Source organism: Patiria miniata, unplaced genomic scaffold (genome assembly GCF_015706575.1).
Source record: "Patiria miniata isolate m_02_andy unplaced genomic scaffold, ASM1570657v1 HiC_scaffold_17, whole genome shotgun sequence".
Classification (NCBI taxonomy): domain Eukaryota; kingdom Metazoa; phylum Echinodermata; class Asteroidea; order Valvatida; family Asterinidae; genus Patiria; species Patiria miniata.
In genome coordinates, this window is record NW_024037055.1 from 13,083,373 (window position 1) to 13,107,098 (window position 23,726).

The following is a 23,726-nucleotide window of genomic DNA, read 5'->3' on the forward strand; positions in this document are numbered from 1 at the left end:
GTTATTTCTAGATGAATGTTGCCTTTATTATGCACTGAATGCCCGCATCATTAGCGTAATGCTGACATAGCAGGCTGACATAGTCTAGTGTGGGGTTTTCTCTTTGTCTTGTGTCACACACAATTAAGCATGGCATTTGAGTTTATGATACACAAGGTTTTCAAGCAAATCAATAGCACTCTTTTCTCAGTCATTTGTTGCTGTCAATGTAAATCTCTGATTGAGCAAAGGCTACACCAAGTTAGGACACAACAATTATATGAAATTTGTCTCATGTAAGTTTTATGTGATTGAGACAGCCAGCACGTATTTGATCCGATCTTTCAAATTGCTGTTCTGTTTAAGTTCTCGCTCTTTGAATATTCATAAAGGTTTGAAAACGATACTTCAAATGATTCTGATGTTTGACAGTATTAAAGTGTTGGTTTTTTTCTTTTAAAGATTGTTTGTTACTTCCTTGCTGCAATACTCAAGAAATATTTTCTCTTTTCATTTTGCTTCATCCCAAAAGACAGTACTGAAATTTCTTCCTTCACAATTACCTTGTATTTATTGATAAGTTTCCAGTGAAAGTCAAGTTTCAAGTTTCATGTTCATTCCTGGTATGAAATTGATGTCGGTCAAAATTAAGGGTTTTGTGTGCCTCATGCGTTTTGATATTTGAACTAAGTTTACATCTGATAAGTCACATTTAAAAGTATGGGATTGTTGTATGCCAATGTAGTTAAATAAAGACACTTTTGCAACTGATTGCTTGTTTGTTAACAGCTGTGTGTTTTTGCGTGTGTGTCAAGTTCTAAATATGGCTGGGGTGAAATTTACAATGGGAGCGACAAGTTAGAAGGGGAATTATTTGGTTGAAGAAAAAGGTAGATTAAACGTTGCTTGTTGCTGCTAAATGTGCAGGATTATTTTAACGACCTACCCCCCCCCCCTCCACATCATCAATGTGTATCAATTCTTTTAGGAACAGGAGCCAAATGAGAGGTATACAAATTATTAATATGAAGACATTTTCCTTTCATTTTGCAAGCAAATATTTGTAAAGGGATGTGAAACGTTGGACTTCTGACGCTTGTTTTGATCCGCTAACATTATAATGTGAGGGAGACAAACCACACCACAATACAGAGGACCCCCCGAAGCCCTCTGTTTTGACCGCGCCCAGTCCGTGTTATTGAAAACTTTTTTTGAATACCGCCCTCTATTGCACTGAGGTCGATGACCAACACCAGGAAATAAATCTGACGGCTCATCAACCCTCATCATCAAGTGATCAACAAGATTCTCGGCCGGCCCACTAAAGGTTGGAAAGTTTGTTTTTTTACCATTAATTATATATTTAAAGTGATAATTAGGGTTGGATATAGCATCGTGACTATTTTGATTCTTTTTAAAGATACAATCATTGATTTTTTCAGAGTGGTTTTTTGCCAAAAAAATGACCAACCCAACTTCCAAAGTCAAGACAAGAGTGCGCTCGTAATCGTATACTACTGTAGGCGCCTTTCCACCGCCCTGCAAACAGCTGGCGCTGGGAAGGGTTGATGAGCTCAAACTTCACAGAATTTTGTGAAGGAAGTTGGAATGGCAATCTGCAGCTGTTTAAGACAGCAGTTGACGTGATGGCGGCCAATGCGCACAAATGCTATTTGAAAACTTTCTCATAGAAATGCACGCATTCCATACATGGGCGTCGCCAGGATTTTTTCTAGAGGGGGGGCACAATTTTTTTTTGGCCAAAAAAGGCTTGTATTTCTCAACACATTCTCGATTTATCAGTTTTAGAGGGGGGCAGGGACATCCCCCCCCCCCAACTCATGAAATTTACACCACTTTGTCTTCGCGCCTCTTTTTCTTTTCTTTTCTTTTCTTTTCTTTTTCTTCCTTTTTTTTTTTTTTGCTTTTCATGGGGGAGGCAAGTGCCCTCCCTTGCCCCCCCCCTCGCGATGCCCATGATTCCATAGCCTACCGAGTACCGGATGTGATGTCTTTTTCATTGCGGACCATGTGGACAAATTTTGAGCATCGCATAATATGCAATTTGACCCTTAGTGAATTCGAAACGGAGCCTGAGCAAGTGATGGGAATTGAAAATTAACAAAACAGATAAGTTTTACAGATTTTCCTATATATTTTATTACTGTATTACACTTAAGCTATTCAACGAAAAAAACAACAACCCATTTTGGCCGAGGGAATGAAAGTCGTAGAATACCGTCTACCGCCTGCATGTGCTGAAAGGTGCCGCCGAAATTTTCTTTATTTACCCCAAAAAATCATTATTTACCCAGAATATTAGTCTGCCTCAACAGTCTACTTCTAATTTGATCAGAATCCGCTCTACACAATTTTTCTAACGCAGGATAGGGAAAGATTCCCATATCTGGCCATCACTTGTCACCCTGTGCACCCACCCTATGGGACTGATCTGAAAGGGGTAAGTGTTTTCTCAGTAAACATTCAAAATTTATCCCAGCTAATTTTGACTTTTTAGGACATTATCACTTTATGATGGCTGATAGGTCATTTAAGGGAAAAATTACTGGTGGCCAGATATGGGAATCTTTCCCAGAATAGTCGTATTCTGTGTACCACATTGGTACGAAACCCAATCTGCCCACGCGTACAGAGTATGGTGAACACGCGGTACATCAATACGTGCATACAATGTATAGCGCGCGGTTACCAGCATGACCAGCACTAGCGCTGCATGATACCAACGACTGCCTGTGGCCGTTTTTCCAAACACTTTCTTAAATTCTGGTTAGTGCTTCAGAATAAAGAATAATGAATAATAAAAATAGTTCTCACTGTTTTTCAAAAACAGCAGGACGGTATTCTTTGACTTTCATTCCCTCGGCCTTATGAATGTCGTGAATATTTTAAAAAGCAATGAATCATTGCTCAGTCTTTACTTAATGGCTGTTTAAAACCTTGCAGAGTTGTGGCCATGATGACTTGCAGGTCACAGGTCACGCAAAATCTATCCAATCAGAGCGTGAATTATCAGCCCTTCCCTGAGCGTCCTGTTTGCTGGGTACTTCTAGAATTAGAAGGCTTCTCTCCGTCTAGTTTTAGTGAAATGTCCAGATTCGTTTTCAACATGAAATTTTACGAAAATTAGACATCTGAAAAAGGCAGCACTTCTGATTAGCCTATAAAGGGGGTGAGTATGCTTCTAAAGCAAAAATACACTACAAACTAAGCCTAAATGTGAAAATCAAAATTTGACAGAGTTTGAAATGTTTTTGTACATTGATGGTGGAAGTGGAAGTGTGGCCTTTTATGGAGGTAGTTCAGTAAATTTGCCACATTTATGGGGCTATGTACACGACTGCTGAGGTGGCGCGTATGGCATCCGAATACTACATTCTTTCCCCAGATTCATGCACAGCATTCACCACTATGGTGCTCCATAACGGACATCAAATAAAACAAAATGTTAATCGCGAGAGAAATATTGTAATTTAGAATAGTAGTGTTAGAAATTCTGTTCTTTTTTTTTTGAGTACGGCAGAGCATGATTGGCTGTATGATAACTAATTTGAAGATGTTGAATAAACAGGGAATTTAGCCAAACCACCCCAACTCCATCAAAATCCATTGCCCCATTTTGGTGGATTTTGGGGTCCAGACATGCCAGAAGGCCTAGCGTGACTAAATATTGATGGAGTATGATGGACTTAGGCCTAATGGCCTGAACGTGAGGCAGTGCTTGGGGTATCCGATTGATTTTGCCTCAGCTTCCTGTACTGCTATTGTGATAAAAGCCATGTGTAGCAAGTCCATGAATGTCAACCAGTGCGTCAGTGGTGGATTCCATTATGTTCAGTTTTGTATTAGACGCACAGTGATTGATGGCTTTTGATGGAATTGGTCCAGTTCCTAGTAACAGATACTAGGGAATTAGGGGTTAAGCTGACTTGTAAAAAGAATGGACTTGGTCTTTGTGTGTAGGCTAAATGGTATCTGTAGTAATGCTTCGCCAAGTGGGACGCGGTAATATTACTAATATTATTAGCCAGGATAATGCCTCTAATTTTTAAACTGATTGCGATGCCACCCAGAACTTGTGTAAAACTAAAGCATACTATCGCTTAAAGATCATGTGTAAATCTCATCAAATTTCTCATCAGTATAGTTTTTCCACAACAGGTCAAAGAAGTCCAGCACCACAATAAAAATGTACGTCGATCGGAAACAGTTGTATGATGATGCCTCAGCACCCACGTGAAACACAAGAGCTTTCTTGCAAATACAAGCTGGATGAGGGTATGCCGCACTGGGGAGAATTCCTTTCATTGTAAAAGCAATTGGATGCCACTCTTAAATTTTATAAAACTAAAGAAAGTTCATGTGTTAAATCTCATCAAGTTTCCATGTGTAGTTTGTCCATAACACGTGGAGGAAGTCCAGCACCACATTCAAGAAGTATGCTGGGATGAGAAATCTCAGCTTTAAAGCTGATTTCAGCAGTTTTTGTTGTGGATTTCAGCTTTTTTTCCCTCACTTGCTGTGTACAAAAGTATAGGAGATTTTTTCACCTTTTTTCCAGCTGTTTTCAGCTATTTTGATCAGTGGTCACTCACACCCCTGAGTATGTCAATCGGAAACAGTCTTTTGCCTCGGCCATGTCAGCGCCCGTGTGATACACACATGCTGGAGAGCTTGCTTGCAATACAAGCCGGATGTGGTATGCCGGGGAAATCAATGCCTCTCATTTTAATTGCATCGCCACTCCTCGACTAGTGGATGCCAAAGAATCAGGGTGGCATCATAAATGATCGGTCAATTTGCATGCAAGGTCTCCCACATTTCACGTGGACGCTGAGGCATAAGACTGTTTACAATTGATGTGCATTTTGAATGTGGTGCTGGACTTCCTCAAACTTGTTGTAGAAAACCTACAAATAGAAAACTAATGATGGATTTACACATGAACTTTAACAGATTCTCTCCTTTATTTTACCTTTAGTGTGGCATGTCCAATCACTTTAAAAATGAGAGGCATTTTCCCCAGAATACCCTGTCCAGCTTGTATGCAAGCAAACTCTCCCGCATTGTGTTTCACGTGAGCGCTGGGGCTTTATAATGTTTCTGATCAATGTACATGTTAAACGTGGTGCTGGACTTCTTCCACTTGTGGTGGGAAAAAGTACACATGCAAATTTGAAGAGATTTACATACAATCTTTAACAGATTCTCTCCTTTATTTCCATAAAAGGTCAGGCTGGCATCGCCATCAGTATAAAAATGAGAGGCATTCTCTCCGACATACCCCATCCAGGTTGTTGTCGGCAAGGTTCCCCGCTTGTGTTTCACACGGCCTACTGACGGGCGCTATTTCTGATTGACATACATTTTAAATGTGATGCTGGACTTCCTTGACTCGAAATGGAAAAACTACACATACCTGTAGAAGCTTGATGAGATTTAGACATGAACTATAATAGATTATCTCCTTTAGTTTTACAAAAGTTCATGGTGGCATCACAACTGGTTTAAAAATTAAAGGCATGTTCCCCGGCATCACCCCATCCTGCAACAAAGACCAAGTCAGCTCCCTTTTTATTCAACGTCTTCAAACGTAATTAGTTATCGTAAAGCCAATCATGCTCTGCCCTACTCAACAAAAAGAAAGAGAATTTCAAACACTACTTTTACAGTATTCCTCTCGATTAATATATTTTTTCAATGTCTGTTATGACGATTGAATGCTTTTCTGTCCAAAAGTCAAAAATTTTAATTTTTCCAACGATTTTGTTCAACAAAACACCCCTCTAGCTATATAATTGAATGCCCATCTTGCAAAAAGTAAAACACAACTCCATATATGGAGATTGGTGCGTGCGTCGCGCTTTTTCCGTGAAGTTTGTTTCTGGATGCTTCAGCTCGGATATTATCAGCATCCAGATTCCAACCGATGTTAAAGCTACAGTCCATCATTTGCAGCTATCCAAAAAGTAACTGACGTAATTATTGTTGAAAAACATACTTGGTTGAAAGATATTAAGGGGAATAAATTCCCTGTGAAATTATTCTTTCTGGCAAGCTGTCATTTTGAAGAAATCAATGAAAGATGGATGGCCTTTCCATAAGACGCACCATTGGAAATTTCCATAAGCAGTTTGTTTATTCAGCAAAGTGGGCGCAAGCGTTGGCACGATGTACACGCGTGCGCGAGTGTTGGCAGGACGCACATGTGTTCGTGGTTCCTATGATTCGTCTGATAGGTGCGCGACATCGCGTAGCTGCAATCAGCTCAGTGAGAACGTGTCTCGGACGCTGAATTCAGGCCCAATTCAAAACATGATTCAGCAACTTTTGATTTGAAATTGAGATCCTTGAATGCTGTTTTTCTCGGAATATACTGCTGAAGCTGAGCTGAAACTTCATCAGTTTAGTTGTTTAACACCCTTCTTTAGATTGTGAGCAAGCTTGTTGCTTCAAATGAATAAAATGCACAAATCACAAATGATGGATTGTACCTTTAAACAGTGTGTTCAAACTGGCCCAGCACACATTTATTCTCTTAATATTGAGGTCAACTAGGCCTGCTCCCACTTTGACTTATAATTGAACGCTTCATCAGAAACCTCTTTCAATCGCATGCATTAAATTACACATTGCCAGGAATAAGCAAATATGATTGGATGCTGGAGTTGTAATGACTCGAGTCAATGACTCGACTCGAGTTTGACTCGAGTCACACAACTTGGCGACTCGACTTGAGTCCCAAATGATCGATTGACTCGACTCGAGTCACTGCGAGCAAACGACTCGACTAGAGCCCCTCATCAGATGACTATGTACGGCTTTCAAAAAATAATATTTTTCTATGATCAGTTCAGTTTTGGATGTTGCAATTTGGTTTTGATGTCGGTGTTAAATTATCCCAGACAGTTTATCTTCATAATTAAGTGGCGCCTTGTGTTCCTTCTTGTATTCCGTCATTTATTACATGGTGATCGTGTGTTATCAGTGACTCGAATTAACTTAAGCATAAAGTTGACTTGGTTCGACTTGACTCGAGAAAACACTGTGACTCGAATCGACCTTCTTGACCTAATGACTCGACTCGACCCGAGTTACTTCCTTAAAATGACTTGACTCAACTTGAGTCCCAAGATTCAGTGACTCGTTACAACTCTGGTGGATGTACAGAAATACAAAGTAGATTGTGTATCATTAATCATTTGTTGGCCTTTACCTTTGTGATTGGTAGATATTGATGGTGCAGTCTTTTGGGTTGTTGATGGGTACGTGTCCAGAGCCAGATATCTGTTGCATTAAAGGTAGGGTCTAGATCATTTGTCATTTTGCATTTTATTTCGAACACCAAAAGTTCTCAAATTCTAAGATGGGTGTTTAAAAACTAACCTGATGAAGCTCTGTGAATACGATCTCGGTTTCAATTCAAAAGTTGCCGAGTCATGTTTTGAATTGCGCCCAAAATCAGCATCGATCCAGGGCACATTCTCATTCAGGTACTGAGCTGACGAATAAATAGCAACCGCGCGCCTGTGTGCCCCGTGTCAACTCTTGTGTGTGCACCCATTCAGGGATTCGCCAAATTATGAACCAAAGTAACGGAAATTTCCAAAAATGTGACACTTGACGCATCATGTTTTATTGTTTTCTTCACAATGACAGCATGCCAGAAAGAAAAATGTCACTAGTTTGCTATCTTTAAACCAAGTAAGGTTTTCAACAATAATTTTGTCAGTTTACCTTTTGGATAGCTGCAATAATTGGCATTTTATGGTATAAATATGCGCCATCTTGTTTGCGGGGCAAAAAGAACATAGGTTGCTAGATGCGGGCGCATTTTGGAATGAACGCATAATGACTTGGAAGCACCAAACTTTTTCATTGACGATACGTACAAAGCAATGCGTGTAAAATTGCCCCGCGGGCAAGATGGCGCATATTACCGTGAAACACCTGATTGAGCTACATGTACATGTACCAGTACCTTTAAAGCTGACTGTCACCATTGATTGACAGAGCTCTGCAAATGGTATCATGCCTGAAAAATGGGAATAAAATGTCTGCCATTACACAACGTCAAATCCCCTTTGACCATCTGATTGGCGGTCATTGATCACATGACTTCATCCCAACCCAAGACCTGGCCACACCACAAAAACAGAAGTTTCATCCAGTGGTAAATAGAAGTTCCACTGCATGGTCACACTATTGTACTCTATAGACTGGCAATGACTAGTGCACGTCTGTACAATCCGAGGGACTGTGAGTGATCCGAAGGCCGAGGGATATAGGACCCTCTTCTGGTCACTCACAGGCCCGAGGGGGGCATTGACATGCACTAGTGAGTGACCAAATTATGCCACATGAGTTTTATAACATACCTCTGTCCAAAATATAAAATAAGAGTTTTTAATTTGAACTGTTTTAATGCAACAATTAACTCACTCGGAGTTAAACCAACTGGTTCTTTTCAGAACCACACAACTCACAAAGATATCATTCCCATGGTGTTGCAAACCTCCCATTCATTGATCATGTCCACAATGCTCACCATGCAAACCTACGGTCTCATTTGACTCATAAGCAATTCAACAATAAGCAATTAACGCAATACATGAAAGTTGAAACAGAGGGTAATGTAACCAGTCAAAACATTTGAATATAGTGCCCTGTCGGGCACTATACTCTGGAAATTACGCATACGTGATGTCTTGATGCGCGTCTAGTTCCGCTGACGCAAATGTCATGCACTAGTCTATATTAGTGAACCACACATGGCTGTGTTTCAGCCATCCATGATAAAGAACCAGCAAGAGATGTGTTATAATGATTAGACAAAATTAGGCACCATGGGCTGACAGACCTGTTTTTTTTTCGGTCAAAAATTTTGGGAAACACGCGGCATGTATCACTTATACAAATCGTGTGATCTCAAAATGAACTCTTTAACACAGAAAATACATACACAGTCAAGCTAGATCAATTCTGTAAATTAACTTGCAAAAATGTTCTTTCTCCATTGGTGTTTTCTTGGCATTTTTACGATGTCGAATCCGACCAGTTGACAGTGGCCTGCACTGCTAGCACGCTGTCGGTAGCATAGCTATTGACTGGTTACTGCATTTTCATCATGTCTTCTAAATTGGCCCCTGCGCGGCGGGAACCAGCCATCGCGACATGATTATAGTCACCGTGACGTCAAATTGCAAAGTAATTATATCGCGAAGGTTTCTTTTGAAAAAAAAAGGGAATGTAAGTAAGAAAACAAATAGATACAAGCATTTTTTGATGCAAAAGGGTTGTTGAGAGGTATTTTGTGAAGACAGAAAAGACAAGATTATATTTTTATTTATTCAATCTTTTTTTCTTTTTTTTTGGAATTGCCGATAAAATTTTTACGGTCGCAGCCTAGATAGGGTCGGTCGGGTAACGGGAAGCAGAACTATTTTCTTTTGTGGCCTTATTACTATACCTCATAAATATTCATCAGGTAACTGCAGCATTTCATTGGTCAATTCCAGCAACTCAACCATGTGAAAGTTTTTACTATTTCCCTGCGTGTTTGTGCGTGCGTATAAACCAGGGAGGTACTATCACATACCTGGATCGCAGCCTTATATTTGTTCCAGAACTGTGTTATCTCTTTACCAACGATGCATATACGCTTTACATGCGTACCGTGGAGATCACAGTACAAGTAAGGAAAGTTGTGCCAGTCTGTTACATGTACATATGACATACATTAAAATGGTGACCGGTGGGGCTGACTTATTATGACGACTTATGTGGCGGCCGCCACTTATTTTCTGGCAGCCGCCACATATAAGTGGCGGCCGCTGTACAAAAAGATATTTTCACACGCACCAAAAAAATATATTTACACTCATTGAGTGGCACTATCCGTCTTCCGTATGTGCGCGTCCCTCAGTTGCAGATGCTTTTCCCTGTGACGCTTTTTGAACCGCCATGACGTGCTTAAGTTGTTTGCGTATCTTCTACTTGCGCGTTGCATTTAGAGTACACTTTAAAATTCAATCCATCTATTTTGATTGTATTCTACGAACACGCACATAAAATAAAAATGTCTGCGTCCAGAGCGGCTTCAAAGCGTCTCCATGCGCAAGAATGAGGAGTTAGCGCTCTAGTAATTTAATATAGCTCTATGCACTAGGCTTATACTCTGGAAATTACGCGCGCGCAATGTCTCGAAGCGCGTCTAGCATGTCTAGTTCACGCTGACGCAAGTTCATACACTAGCCTATAGATCTTAGTGAATCACACGTGACCGCGTTTCAGCCAACCAGGATAAAGAACAAGCAGGAGGTGTTGTATAGCCATGTTCATGGGTCCAGTCATGGCTGTGTTGTGGTTTATCATGTTTATTGTGTGCTTGTGCCGATCAGCCAATCAGATTATTCCTCAATTATTCGACATGTTCGAAGAATAATCTGATTGGCTGATCGGCACAAGCACACAATACAGCCGTGCATGACAGTTCAGTGGCACTGGACAGTTTTTTTGAAGAAGCCACCGAAATCATCAACATTTTTCATATTTTAGTAATTTCTATTCTGTTTCAAGTCGATCATTGGCTTCGTGAATGACATGACTGAGTGCAAACTATGACGTATGTTTAATGGAATCTGGGTTGGGATACTACAAAATAATAGGAAAAAAATAACCATTTTGTGGAGGCCATCTTTTTAGGGTCTCTTACAATCTCACATAAATTTAAGACGTAGTTTTGTCTCCAGCGTTACATGTGAATTCCTGATGAGCATGTCAGCTGGAGCTACATGTACTTAAGCTAGGCCAGCCCCAAGAAAGAGCTACTGACAGGATTGAGGTCGTGTTTTTACGGGCCCCCCAGCTTTAGCTTAGCCCCATAAATGTGGCCAATTTACTGGACAACCTCCGTCAATATAGGCCACACCTGCATAATATACCCAAACATTAAGGACTTTGTAATAATTGGATTTTTGCATTCAAACTTTGTTTGTAGTTTATTTCATCCTCTTAAGCAATCTGCAATGGAAAAGAAGTATCTGCTTGCTCAGACGTCTACTTTTCGTGTAATTTCCAGGCTCATTTGCACTCGTTTTTATATCTTTAGTCAAGGCACACGTGGCAACCCAGACCTGCCACGTCCACTCCGTGGTCTTTTTTTGTGCTAGCATTGGACCTTACGTGTGCATTGCGCGTGATCTTTTCGATGTTGGAATTTAGATACAAACGTGTGCAAACAAGCTTGGAAATTACATGCAAAGTAGACATCTGAGAAAGCAGATACTTCTTTTGCATTGCTAGTAAGGGTGTGTGTGCTTCTAACACGTAAATAAACTACAAAGTCTACTCTCAGCTCAGTCTTTTATAGTTTCTACTAAATTAGAGTCAAGGGTGTTTTTTATCATTCAAAAATCGGACTTCAGAAAGAATTTCCATACCTGGACATCACTTGACTTTAGAAAAAATTCTAATTGTTTTCTTAATAGGAAATGCTTCAATATTTTCCTAGCCCAGGTGGACTCCCTTATTACCGCAGTCGTAATAATCACATTCATCCCAATCCACACTCCACAGACTGGCCACTTGCACAAAAACAGAAGTTTAATGCAGTGGTAAATTTAGTTCCACTGCACGGTCACACTATTTATTACACTGGTCAGTTTATTGTATAGGCATTGCGAAGTCTTTAAAAAATGTTTGTACTTGATGTGACGTGCAGGAAATAATGCATGAGGGCATAAGGCATGCAGTCTTCAAAGTACGCATCATGTAGGCCCTTCAGGCTGGAGCACGGCCTGTGAGACTCTTCAGTGTTTGTCTTCAGTTACACCCTCTGAGTTTGCAAACTGTTAAGGTTTTTGCTGGCTTATTTCAGGTTCCTCATAAGACGGCTTAACCGAACCGACCTGACCCAAAAATCGTAAAGGCAAACCAAAACCAAGCCAAGCTGACCCGACTGAAATGATGGGAAAACCGACCGACCAAATCCGAACCGAAGTCGCTTTGGGGACGGGTCGGTTTCTGTTTTATGTCAGGTTTGCACAACATAAAGGCATCCCTAAGTTTACTTTGGTACATGTAGCACAATTAAGCTATGTGCATTGGTCAAGGACAATAAATTATGGTAACAGCAATTGTTCAGGTCCCACCAACACTAACCAATCACAATTGTTCTACTTGGCCTTATACTTGTACATGTACTCGTAACTGAGTACCCCAAAATTGTTTCTTGTTTTTATTTCTAAAGTACATGTACATTTCTTTTTGGAAAGAATGTCCCTTCAGTAGTCTGGTTGCTTGCCCTGAGAAAATGTGTAGAAACAGAGATGCTAGGTACTAGATGTTTCTTTTGACACAGTTAATTGATGCAGCTGCAGTACTAAAGGGATGTTGGACTGGTTCCGTGTGCCAGTCTATTTTCTTGTATTGCATATGTGCGTTTCCACTATCTTAAGGTTTGGGATTATCATACACTGTATTGAGTCCCAAATCCATGAAATCTTCAGACTACGATGGGTGGGCCAATGCAGCTGAAGTTTGGAAAATCTATACATATGTTGGGATGGTCCCAACTTAAGCTACACTGTGTTAAACTATCCTTAGATTTGGGATTATCATACACAGTATTAAGAGTCCCAAATGTTCAGACTACGATGATGGGTACAGATTAAGTTTTAGCCGCAATTCCTTTTTTTTTAATCTGTTCTTTTTTCTGGCTTAAAAAAAAAAAAAACTGGAAAAAGAGAAGAAAAGCTGTGGAAATGCGTTGGTTTTTGATGTTTACCTCGTTAGCGCTCTCGAGTTGAGTACAGGCCTTGGGCACGCATGGCACAACGTTGTTCTTTGAAGTCAGGTACTCTTAAAAACAAGTCTTTTGTTGTTGCTGAGCCTGCATGCGATACAGGCGGCCAACGTACTTGCACTCAGTATACAATGGCGCACGCGTCGAAATCAAGTCTATCATTTCAGTTATCCGTGGTTTCCGAGCGCAGTGATATACATGTATGTGAATAAAAAAACCACCGGGTACCAACCATGTTTTCGTCACGTCATGTACACTGTACACTGACAGTGTTGTGGAATGGTGCATGTTTCGTCTAGAAAACGTTGGAAATTCGGGTTGGCCGAATACAAAATAGGAATATGGAAAAATTCAAAGTGATTGAACGAACCGACAGCTTAAAGTTAAAGGCCACAGAAGCAAAAATAAAAAATAAATGGAACTGGGTTTAGCTACAAGAGAAAGATGACAACAGGGACTTTGTGTCAGAGTGGCTTTTTCACAAAAAAAATATAATTCCGTTTTTTCCAAGCAGCTGTTCCGGTTTTTTTCAATCAGACCCTGTTCCCTGTTTTTTTTTCAAGCAGACCCTGTAGCATCTCTGGTTGGGACCATCCCAACATATGTTGGGACCAATAGTCAAATTGGGGTGTAACATATGTGAATTAAGCCTGTCAAAAAACAAACATTTTTTAAAGCTTATCACAATCAAGAGAATTTTTGTGAATCCCTTTTGAGACATGTGTTTCACTACCCATGAACATGAATATAATGCCAATACTGGCCAATCAAGTTGTCAAGCTCCATGCTTCTACTGTGACCAATTTTGTTGTTCCACTGAGCCCGATGACTGGAACCTGGAAATAAATTTTGAGATTATTTCTTCTTTTATTTTCAAAGTTTAAAAACTTTTAAAGTGTATGTACCAATTGTTTCTCATAATCCACGCTTTAATTTGTTAATAGATGAATTATACAATGATCAATTTTGAAATACTTTAAAGCATGACTGGCTCACTGCCCCAATTGGTTTGTGCATAAACTGTATTGGTTTTCTGTACCCATGGTGCAATGCGAATGTCAATCAGGTTTATTGAGAGTCCCAAATGCTCAGACTATAGGCTTGCCCTGCCATTTGCCTTGTCAGTGGTCGTGGGTGCGTTCACAAATCTGTTAAAATATTCCAAAGTTAATCCACCAAAGAATGAAACGTGACACAGTTTTTCCTTAATCATTGAAAAACAGGACTTCCAATTGTGGGCCGGTGATCCAAAGAACCATGGATGCACAATCTGAAGCAGCCTGCCAACGGCCTGATGACCCTACCACGATGCAACGATCTGAAGCAGCCAGCGATCAACCTGATGTTCCTACCACAATGCAACAATCTGCAGCAGCCTACTAACAGACTGATGTCCTCACCACAATGCAACAATCTGAAGCAGCCTACCAATGGCCTGATGTCCCTACCACGATGCAACAATCTGCAGCAGCCAGCGAAGAAACTGATGTCCCTACCACGATGCAACGATCTGAAGCAGCCTACCAACAGACTGATGTCCCCACCATAATGCAACAACCTGAAGCAGCCTACCAATGGACTGATGACGTCCCTTCCATGATCGAACAATCTGCAGCAGCCAGCCAACGGACTGATGACATCCTTCCCATGATGCAACAATCTGCAGCAGCCTACCAACGGACTGATGACATCCTTCCCATGATGTTACAATCTGCAGCAGCCTACCAACGGACTGATGACATCCTTCCCATGATGCAACAATCTGCAGCAGCCTACCAACGGACTGATGACATCCTTCCCATGATGCAACAATCTGCAGCAGCCTACCAACGGACTGATGACATCCTTCCCATGATGCAACAATCTGCAGCAGCCTACCAACGGACTGATGACGTCCCTTCCATGATGCAGCAATCTGCAGCAGCCTACCAATGGACTGATGACATCCCTTCCATGATCCAACAATCTGCAGCAGCCTACCAACAGACTGATGTCCCTTCCATGATCCAACAATCTGCAGCAGCCTACCAATGGACTGATGACATCCTTCCCATGATGCAACAATCTGCAGCAGCCTACCAACGGACTGATGACATCCTTCCCATGATGCAACAATCTGCAGCAGCCTACCAACGGATTTATACCCCTACCACTATGCAACAGGAGGCTCAGGTACCTGCTGCATTAGGTAAGTACGCATCACAGGGTGAGTAAAAAAAAGAAACCCAAATGGTGTCTTTCCAGATCTAGGATATGAAAACCTAATTATTAAGTGTTTATTTAGTGATAGGACCATTCAAATTGCTCATGTACTTTTCCAGGTTTAGGAATTTTGAAGGCAAACACCATTTTTTAAGCTTTTCCACAGATCACAAAGGTTAGTGATATTTTAGCAAAACGAAAACTATTCCCATATCAATTAAACACATCAGAACATTCTCATAACCATGGTAACTGGCACTAATCATAACATTTATTGAGTGTTGAAACATACATGTATGAGTTATCGACAAGAAATATCGTACAAATACTGTTCAAATCATTTTTGCGAATCAGTATTTGTGGCGTTTGGCTGTACATGTACATGTTTATCAGAAGTTGGCTGGCAAATTTTGCATTTTGAAAATTTCAACATTTTCGGCAAAAATAAACCTGGCGCGAAGTGCTTAAAATATGAGGCTTTATACTGTCAATAGTTTATTGTTTTGCCCTAGCTGCCTTCTTCTTGGCTACCCCAGAGACTTATGGGATTAATTATTCTGATATCATTTTCAGGGTGCGACATATGGTTTCATTTTTAATACTGAAATATCACATGCCAAATGTGATTCATGGACAAGGTTAAAAACGGTGTTTGTCTTCAAAACTGCAAAAGTGCATGAGCAATTTGAATGTTTCTTTCACTAACAGAAAGCTTAGTAATTTAGCTTTCATATCCTAGATCTGGAAAGTGCTACATGCACAACTTCTTCAAAAAAAAACATGTCTCCGGTTTCTGGTATGCGCGCGCGTCGCCGTAGCCATGCGCGTCGGAAAAATGAAAACGTTTTTTTCAATGAAAGATGATGTCTCAAAACCGCCAAACTCACTGGTTTGACTGGAATCCTGCTGCTGCACAATTTTAACGTGTTTTTAGATTGGGTTATGGTCGAGAATAAGCTTTATGTGGCCTCTCTGGACTCCCATATATTTGCACTAAGTTTAGTCGGGCACTATTTGCAGTCATCAGCCGACATTTGAAGCAAAAAAATCAGGTAAAAAAAAAAAAAAAAGCCGTGTCGCCGCACCACTTTTTGGGCAAGCTCCATACCAGAAACCGGAGACTTTTTTTTTTGGCATTTGGGTTTCTTTTTTTTTACTCGCCCTGTAGTTGCTTGTAGTCGGTTTTTTACCTTTAGTGGAGGGGCATTTACCACCCTCCCCCTCCCCACCTCACCCGAAGATTTAAGACATGCATGTACTGGTAGATGTTGCCTGGTATTTTGGTACTTTTTTGTCTATTAATTGTCAGATTGAATACAAAATGTTTTTCTTCTATGAAAGGTACAGAGCCCCTAAAGGGACATATAGTATTATTTTTTGTTATCTTGTGCACACGAAATAATATCTCATGCGCACGACATAATTATATATAAGGAGCTAGTTGGCTGCACGCGGTGTGCACAAAATTAGACGACTTTGTTTGTAACAAAAGCAGCGTGTTTATTTTGGAGGGGGCGTAATCATAAATGCAGCCACTATGTTACATGTTAAGTCAGATAGATGGGGATTTTTGATGAATGTGAGACTGCCTTTTTGAGAGAGAGAAGTGTTTTATAGCTAAAAATTCATAAGATGGAATTTGCCCCTCCCCCGGGATTTATACGTCGGTAAAGGGCCAAACCTACTTATGTTTTATAGCTAAGAAAACAGCGAGGAAGAATTGGTATATGTGCAGGTAAACTTGGGGAATAATCAATTGATAAAAATTGCTGCCGACACGTGATCGTGAATTAAAGTTATCAGCTGACCTTGTACCGATACATTGCGCACAAAGGCCTCAGCACAAACAATGTAACATTGCCAAGCCACAATTGCCATGATCTAGCTTTTGCAGATCTGTTCAATTCTGTCAAATTTGCAAAAGCGTAAAAATGACTCTAAGATAATTTCTTGAGCTGAAGGCTAAAAAACTATGCCTTATGGTAAACACCTATCAGACAATCAGCTGTCCAACATTGAACTGATTGTTCTAGGTGGGGACCTAGGCTTATTCCCATCCTTAGAAAACCTTAAAGGTCTACCATCCTTCGCCATATTGCCACCAGTGGCTAGGCCAGGATTTTGTCAGTGGGTTATTAGGGGCACCATCAGTTTATGAGGGGGCACCAAGGACAGACCCAACAACATTTCCCCCAAATGTCCATGCCACCACAAGGGCTTTCAAGTTTGAAAAGGGGAGGGGGGGGGGGGCTCTTTAACGATAGAGGGCACTCTTTTTTCCTATTAATTTGTTGACTTTTCATACAGCAGTATTGCTCAGGGAAGACAAAAATAGTAATCTACATTCATCTTCGGGGTAATAACTCACAAAATCTTTTAAAAATACACTTACTTTGGCAAGCTGGAAATCTCAGTTTTTCTGTGAGGGCACCGGGGGAGGGGGGGGGGGGGTGGCACTGGGAATTTGTCCCAGGCCCCCTTGGCTACGCCACTGATTCCCCGCTCATCAGCAAAAATGAGACTCTGTTTAAAATTGGCAGGGAGAGTAACCAGTCTAATTGACATCCATTCAACTTGCTGATGCTGATAACAAATCCCAATGTCCTTATATATCATTTAAATCAACTTAAATTCACGTCGGCAATTTTCTTGGAATTTTCTAACAATAAAACTAACATCAATTGATGATTCTCTGAAGTTTGCGTGCACATACCGGTTCTTCCTCTATTTACTTAGCATAAAACACTAATCTTTCTCAACAAAGGCCAAGTATGACAAAATTAATCATGATAGCGCCCCCCCCCCCAAAAAAAAAATCCATGTCCTAACTGACTTGACATGTAACGTATAGTACATGCATTATTACACCCCCTCCCAATAAACACGTTGTTTTTGTTACACACAAACTCGTCCGATTTTGTTCATGCTGCACATGCAGCTAGCTCCTTATGTATAATTGTCTCGTGCACATAACATAATTATATCGTGTGGACAAGATAAACAAAAAAAAATGAACTGTCCCTATTTTAATAGGGGCTCCGTAGAAAGGCAATGTTTCTGAGTACAGACGACAAATAGAGATGGAATTGAGTGGAGGCATCATTTTGTATTGATATTTCTATTCCTGCTTCTGATTGTAGATTCCCCACAACGAAGTGGAACCATCGGAAACAGCGTCACAATCAGTGGCAGCAACAATCCTATCATTGCTGGTTCAAGTGGAGTTAATATCAATTACAACTTCCCGTTGCAGGGACCAGGTAAATATAATCTTGTTCTTTAAGATGAAAGTAATTTGATATTAAATTTTTAAAAAAAATGGGGGGGGGGGGGGGAGATGATACTACATAAACATGGACACCGATTGTCAGTTCCATGAGCTAGAAAGTCACTAATTTTCTTTGGTACAACTAGAAGCCAGGTCAAAATACGGTGGACACAATTGGAGGGCACTATTTATGGTTAAGTCTTGTAATTTGTTGAATAATTAAGTTTTTAAATAGCGCCCATATGTGTGCCACATTTGAAAAAGGATAGATCTTAGTCCCACATTAAAGTTGCATAACATTTTTCAGGCTTTCAAGTATTTCTACTTTTCCTACTTTTTCCTAGTTTTGTTTACCTTGCTCCGACTTTTTCCCCACTTTTTATCCCTCAACTCCGAAAAATGACATCTCACTGAATATTTTTTTCATGACAGTGATACACACAATTATCCTTCTCATATTTGATTTGATTGAAGATGATGCACATGCATCACACCACTCTGGAGCGGTGTGTTAATTGCCTACGTGCACAGTGGGCGGGGCTTACTGGATCCAACATGCGAACAGATGTATGCGTATCTATATGACGCTCACTGTAACATGCAGTGTGGCATTGGAGAGGAGCACATGTTAATTGCCTACATGCACAGTGGGCGGGGCTTACTGGATCCAACATGCGTGCAGACGCGTATGATGCACGTGGCTGTAACATGTAGTGTGGCATTGGAGAGGAGCACATGTTAATTGCCTAAGATTCATGCATCAGTGAACGGGAAGTTATTTCAATCCTGTCAATATTTATCCTCCCAAGCTTTAACCAACAAGTTTTTAGAGCTTTAAATTTTTGCATACAATGAGCCAATATTTCAGCTCTAAATGGTACTTTCTACAGACAAGGAGCCAATTTATTGCTTGGATGCCACAATGCATTGCATGATTAAGTCATTCAACTCTATGGTCATTTCAACATTGTAGGATGCAGCGCCCCCAAAAAGATGAAGCTTGACAGTCCAGCCCAAGATCCTGCTGATTGCTGTGAAGATGCCCTGAAGTCATACTACAGGAGGAAAGGTAGCTTTGTTAAGTTGATTCCATGGGTGGGTGATGACAGGAAACACATAAAGAAAATTTACACAGAATTACAGTTAATACTTGGTAAGGACAGAGTCAAGCTGGCATCATATGACGATATATTACAACGTGAGACAGAAGAGGGAGATCTGATCCTTATAGCTGTTTTAACTGGGTTAGCTGGTAGAGGAAAGACCACACTTTTTAACAAAATTGCATATGATTGGGCAGTTGGTTCTAGTCGGGTACTACGGAAGTACAAACTTGTCTTCCTGTTGAAAATGCACGCACTGGAGCAGAGTTCAGATCTTGTCGATGCAGTTTTTGACCAACTCTTGGCTAAAGATGTAAGTATTGAAAGAGGTACCCTTGACATGTTTATCAAGAACAGTCCTGGAAAAGTCCTTGTTTTACTAGATGGCTTTGATGAGCTCATGACCACCACCTTGTGTGATTCTTCATTTGGTTCCATCCTGGAGATCCTTAATGGAAAGAAGTTGAGGGGTTGTACTGTACTTGTAAGCACCCGCCCCTCACATGTTGACAGACTTGTATCAGAGAAACTGGTTCAGGACCCATTCACACATGTCGAGGTCATGGGTTTCAGTTGGAAAAATGTCACCGAGTATGTTAATAATTTTTTTGTTGGTGAACCTGACAAGGCCAAGGGGCTTCTTGAAAAGATTAAATTGTCAGGCCTTTTGATTGACTTAGCTGCGAGCCCAATGCTTCTTCTTGTGATGTGTGTACTATGGCAAGAAAAGTGTACACTCCCAGAAACAATGTCACGTCTGTATCATGATGGATTTTCATATATCTTCCGAAGAAAAGGATTGGACTCACAAGATGAAGCAGCAAAAGTTGTGATTGAAATTGGCAAGGTTGCGTTGCATGGTCTTCTTTCTCCAGATCAGTCACTCTCTTTCAAAGAAAGTGACTTTGAGCCGAGTGTGCTTGAGCTGGCTCTGAAAGCAGGTATTCTGACCAGCCAGAGAGTCCGCAAGAGACTGCAGAGTCACAACAGTGTTCAGTTTTTTCACAAGACATTCCAGGAGTTCTCTGCTGCTGCTTACTTGCAGAGCTTGTTAGAAGCAGACCCAGAGGAATTTCAGAAGATTTTGAATGAAATTATGTCAAAGGGTGCAAAGAGGTTTGAGTATCTTCTGCGCTTTTGTTGTGGTGACAATGAGGCATGTACATATGAGATAATGAAGGTATTTCAGGTGAGGTGTCAGGAGGACTTGTCATTCGAATCAGAGATGGGTCAGTTGGCACTTCATTGTTTCTTTGAAGGTCAGTCTGAAAGTTTGCCTCCAGAGGAATTCATACATTCATTCATAACTGATAATATTTGCATTGATGGATTTAACTGGGACAGGGATTGTCTGAACTCAGTCATATACTTTCTGAAAAGTGTTGCTGAACAGACAAAAAACAGTGGCAACACATACCTTGCTAAGGTAAAGGAATTATTTGTACTCGCTGATAAATGGACATGGTTTATTGAGAAGTTAGCTGTCACCATGTGTGCAATGACAAACCTTAATGCTGTAGTTTTTTCGTTTTGCCTGTATTTGACTGGTAGCAACATGGCAGATATTGCTAAGTCGTTCAGGGATCTAACCAACTTGCGTGAATTTTATATTCATTGTAGTGACGAGCTGCGTGGTACAGCAGCATTATGGTGCATGCATTTGAAGCAGTTGAAATCTCTCAAGAAGCTGCACTTGAGTGCCTGCAAATTGAATGGCCAGGACATAACACTTATTGCTGAGTCACTTATTGATTTACCTAACTTCAGTGAATTGATCCTTTTTGGTAATAACCTGGGTGGAACAGTAGCATTATGGTGCATGCATCTAAAGCAGATGAGGACCCTCACAAAGCTGAACTTGAGTGGCTGCTCATTGAATTTACAGGACATCAAACATGTTGGGGAGTCAGTCAGGGATCTACCCAACTTGGTTGAATTGAAAGTTTCATATCATGACCCGAGTGGCACAGCAGCATTACGGTGCATGCAATTAAAGCAGCTGAAGACCCTTACAAAGCTGGGCTTGTGTAAATGCTTTGTGAATGGACAGGACATCAAACATGTTGCTGAGTCACTTCCCAACTTGGTTGAATTGGATCTTTCTGATAATGAGCTGTGTGGTACAGCAACATTGTGGTGCATACAATTAAAGCAGCTGAAGACCCTTACAAAGTTGGGCTTGCGTAGATGCTCACTGAATGGACAGGACATGAAACATATTGCTGACTCACTCAGGGAACTTCCCAACTTGGGAGAATTGGATCTTTCTCAAAATTATCACCTGTGTGGTACAGCAGCATTGTGGTGCATGCATTTGAAGCAGTTCAAGTCCCTCAGGAAGCTGGACTTGGGTTACTGCTCATTGAATGGACAGGACATCGAACATGTTGCTGAGTCACTCAGGGATCTGCCCAACTTCAGTGAATTGGATCTTTCTGGGATTAACCTGGGTGGTACAGCAGCATTATGGTGCAAGCATTTAAAGCAGTTGAAGTCCCTTACAAAGGTGAGCTTGAGTGAATGCTCATTGAATGGACAGGACCTCAAACATGTTGCTGAGTCACTCAGGGATCTACCCAACTTGGTTGAATTGGTTCTTTTGGGTAATAAACTGGGTGGTACAGCAGCATTGTGGTGCATGGAGGTAAAGCAGCTGCTGCACCTTCAGAGGCTGAACCTCAGATACTGTGACCTGACAGAGGATGACAAGAACCATATTTATGAGTCACTCAGTGACCTAAGGAAGAATGGATTAGACCTTGACATGCGGTATTAATAGTAATAATTGCTGTGGGAAGGAATGCATGTAATTTTAACTGCCCATTCATTGCACCATCAAAAGCATGTGAATGTCACTAAGTTAACCTATATGAGTAACAATATCTTCCACATACTTTGGTTTTGAATAATATAAACTATGCCCAAGCTTTTTCATAAGCTTTTTTTTTTGTTAGGCAGTTAGAGGGAAGATCTAAAACCTAGCTAGAAGCAAAATTGTAACAGGAGTGATTTGAGTTAAGCAAGAGATTTCCTCAGTGGCATACATGTGGCTCCTTCATGGCAATTAATTGGAACCGTTCTTTCTATTAAGCTGCACATCACTGCACATTGACAGTTAAAGATGTGAAGCATAGATGACATTGTAGTAGGTGTGGCACTGATGGGCAGGACTTCTGCCTAAATTGGTCGGACTGCAGAATCTTTACTTTCATTAACACAAGACATTGGTGACTCAGCAACATCATGCAAGTCAAGTACACATCTATCAGTCAACTGTTTAATGTTGTCGCCCATTTCAAAGCTGGAAAGGTGAATTTCTGATTGTAACATTCTGTTATTAATCTGACATTGTCTTCATGAGGTGATTTTGCATTTTAAAAACCAGGGTCTTTTCAAACCAGGATTTTGTTGCTTTTATTTTACACATCCCACTGTAACATACAAGTGTTGCCTGTTGTGACGGGGTCCATGGTTTTGTACACCCGAGAGTCGCCTCGGATTCCATTTGCACCCGAGGGTGTACAAAACCCATGGAACGCAGGCAACAATTGTTTTGTTATACCACGGTAATAGATTCCAGCCGTCTGAAATTGTGGGTTTCCTCCAGTTGCCGTGCAGTAATCACGGAAGTATTGAAAAGATCCGCGATTACTGCACTGTGAATATTCACACAGAATATTTTGTTCATTGCAGGAACACAAATTAATTTACCTTTTCCAGAATAGACCAATCCATCAATCCCTGCCCCGTTATGTACCAATCACAGCTGCGACCATAGTCTATGTGCGTCCATCCGACATAATGCGCGCATTAATCTGACATGCGCACGCACTGTCTGACGCCTCTTACCCGGGCTGTGTCTATTATACAAGGCGGAAACAACATACAGTGAGAACGATCAAGGTATCACTCATGTGACACGGGTATAGTCCCCTGACACAGTACATGTGTGTGTTTATGGTACATCACGTGCTCGGTTCTCGACCAATTAAAAATCACAATCTATTACCGTGGTATAACAATATCTGGTTAATCCCTCCAGGCAATATGCAACACTACAGGTGGTCAGTCCAGTGCTTGGACACAAGTATACACCATGCATGCACACAACACAGGGACACAATCATTTAGGAATCTGTTGTTCATGCACCATTTTCTTTGATTCAAAAAATAATACATGGTTTCATTACTAGACATAAACAAATTTTACACTGGATGTTACATTTATTGAAATTCTGTGTGCATTTAGGTCAATCAAGAAGGATTGATGTCAATCAGTCAAGTGATGATAATTGTTTCCTGCTGGTTGTGGCTGGTCAACTGTAATAATCAACCCCAATGTGATTTCAAG

The 23,726-nt window shown here is 40.8% G+C and overlaps 1 protein-coding gene across 2 annotated transcripts; it reads left to right on the forward strand.

Annotated features, from left to right (window-relative positions):
- The first annotated feature begins 1,234 nt into the window (after nt 1-1,234).
- On the forward strand, nt 1,235-22,434 carry LOC119723887 (NLR family CARD domain-containing protein 4-like). 2 transcript variants are annotated; one of them, XM_038194780.1, is made up of 6 exons: nt 1,245-1,306; nt 2,366-2,440; nt 7,229-7,298; nt 14,026-14,990; nt 18,145-18,264; nt 19,246-22,434. In XM_038194780.1, exons 4-6 carry the CDS (start codon nt 14,207-14,209, stop codon nt 22,149-22,151), a joined length of 3,810 nt encoding a protein of 1,269 aa, XP_038050708.1. In that variant the 5' UTR covers nt 1,245-1,306; nt 2,366-2,440; nt 7,229-7,298; nt 14,026-14,206; the 3' UTR covers nt 22,152-22,434. The 2 variants fall into 2 exon arrangements, with proteins under 2 accessions (XP_038050710.1, XP_038050708.1); XM_038194782.1 differs by lacking the exon at nt 2,366-2,440 and having other exon boundaries at nt 1,235-1,306.
- The last annotated feature ends 1,292 nt before the right edge of the window (nt 22,435-23,726 follow it).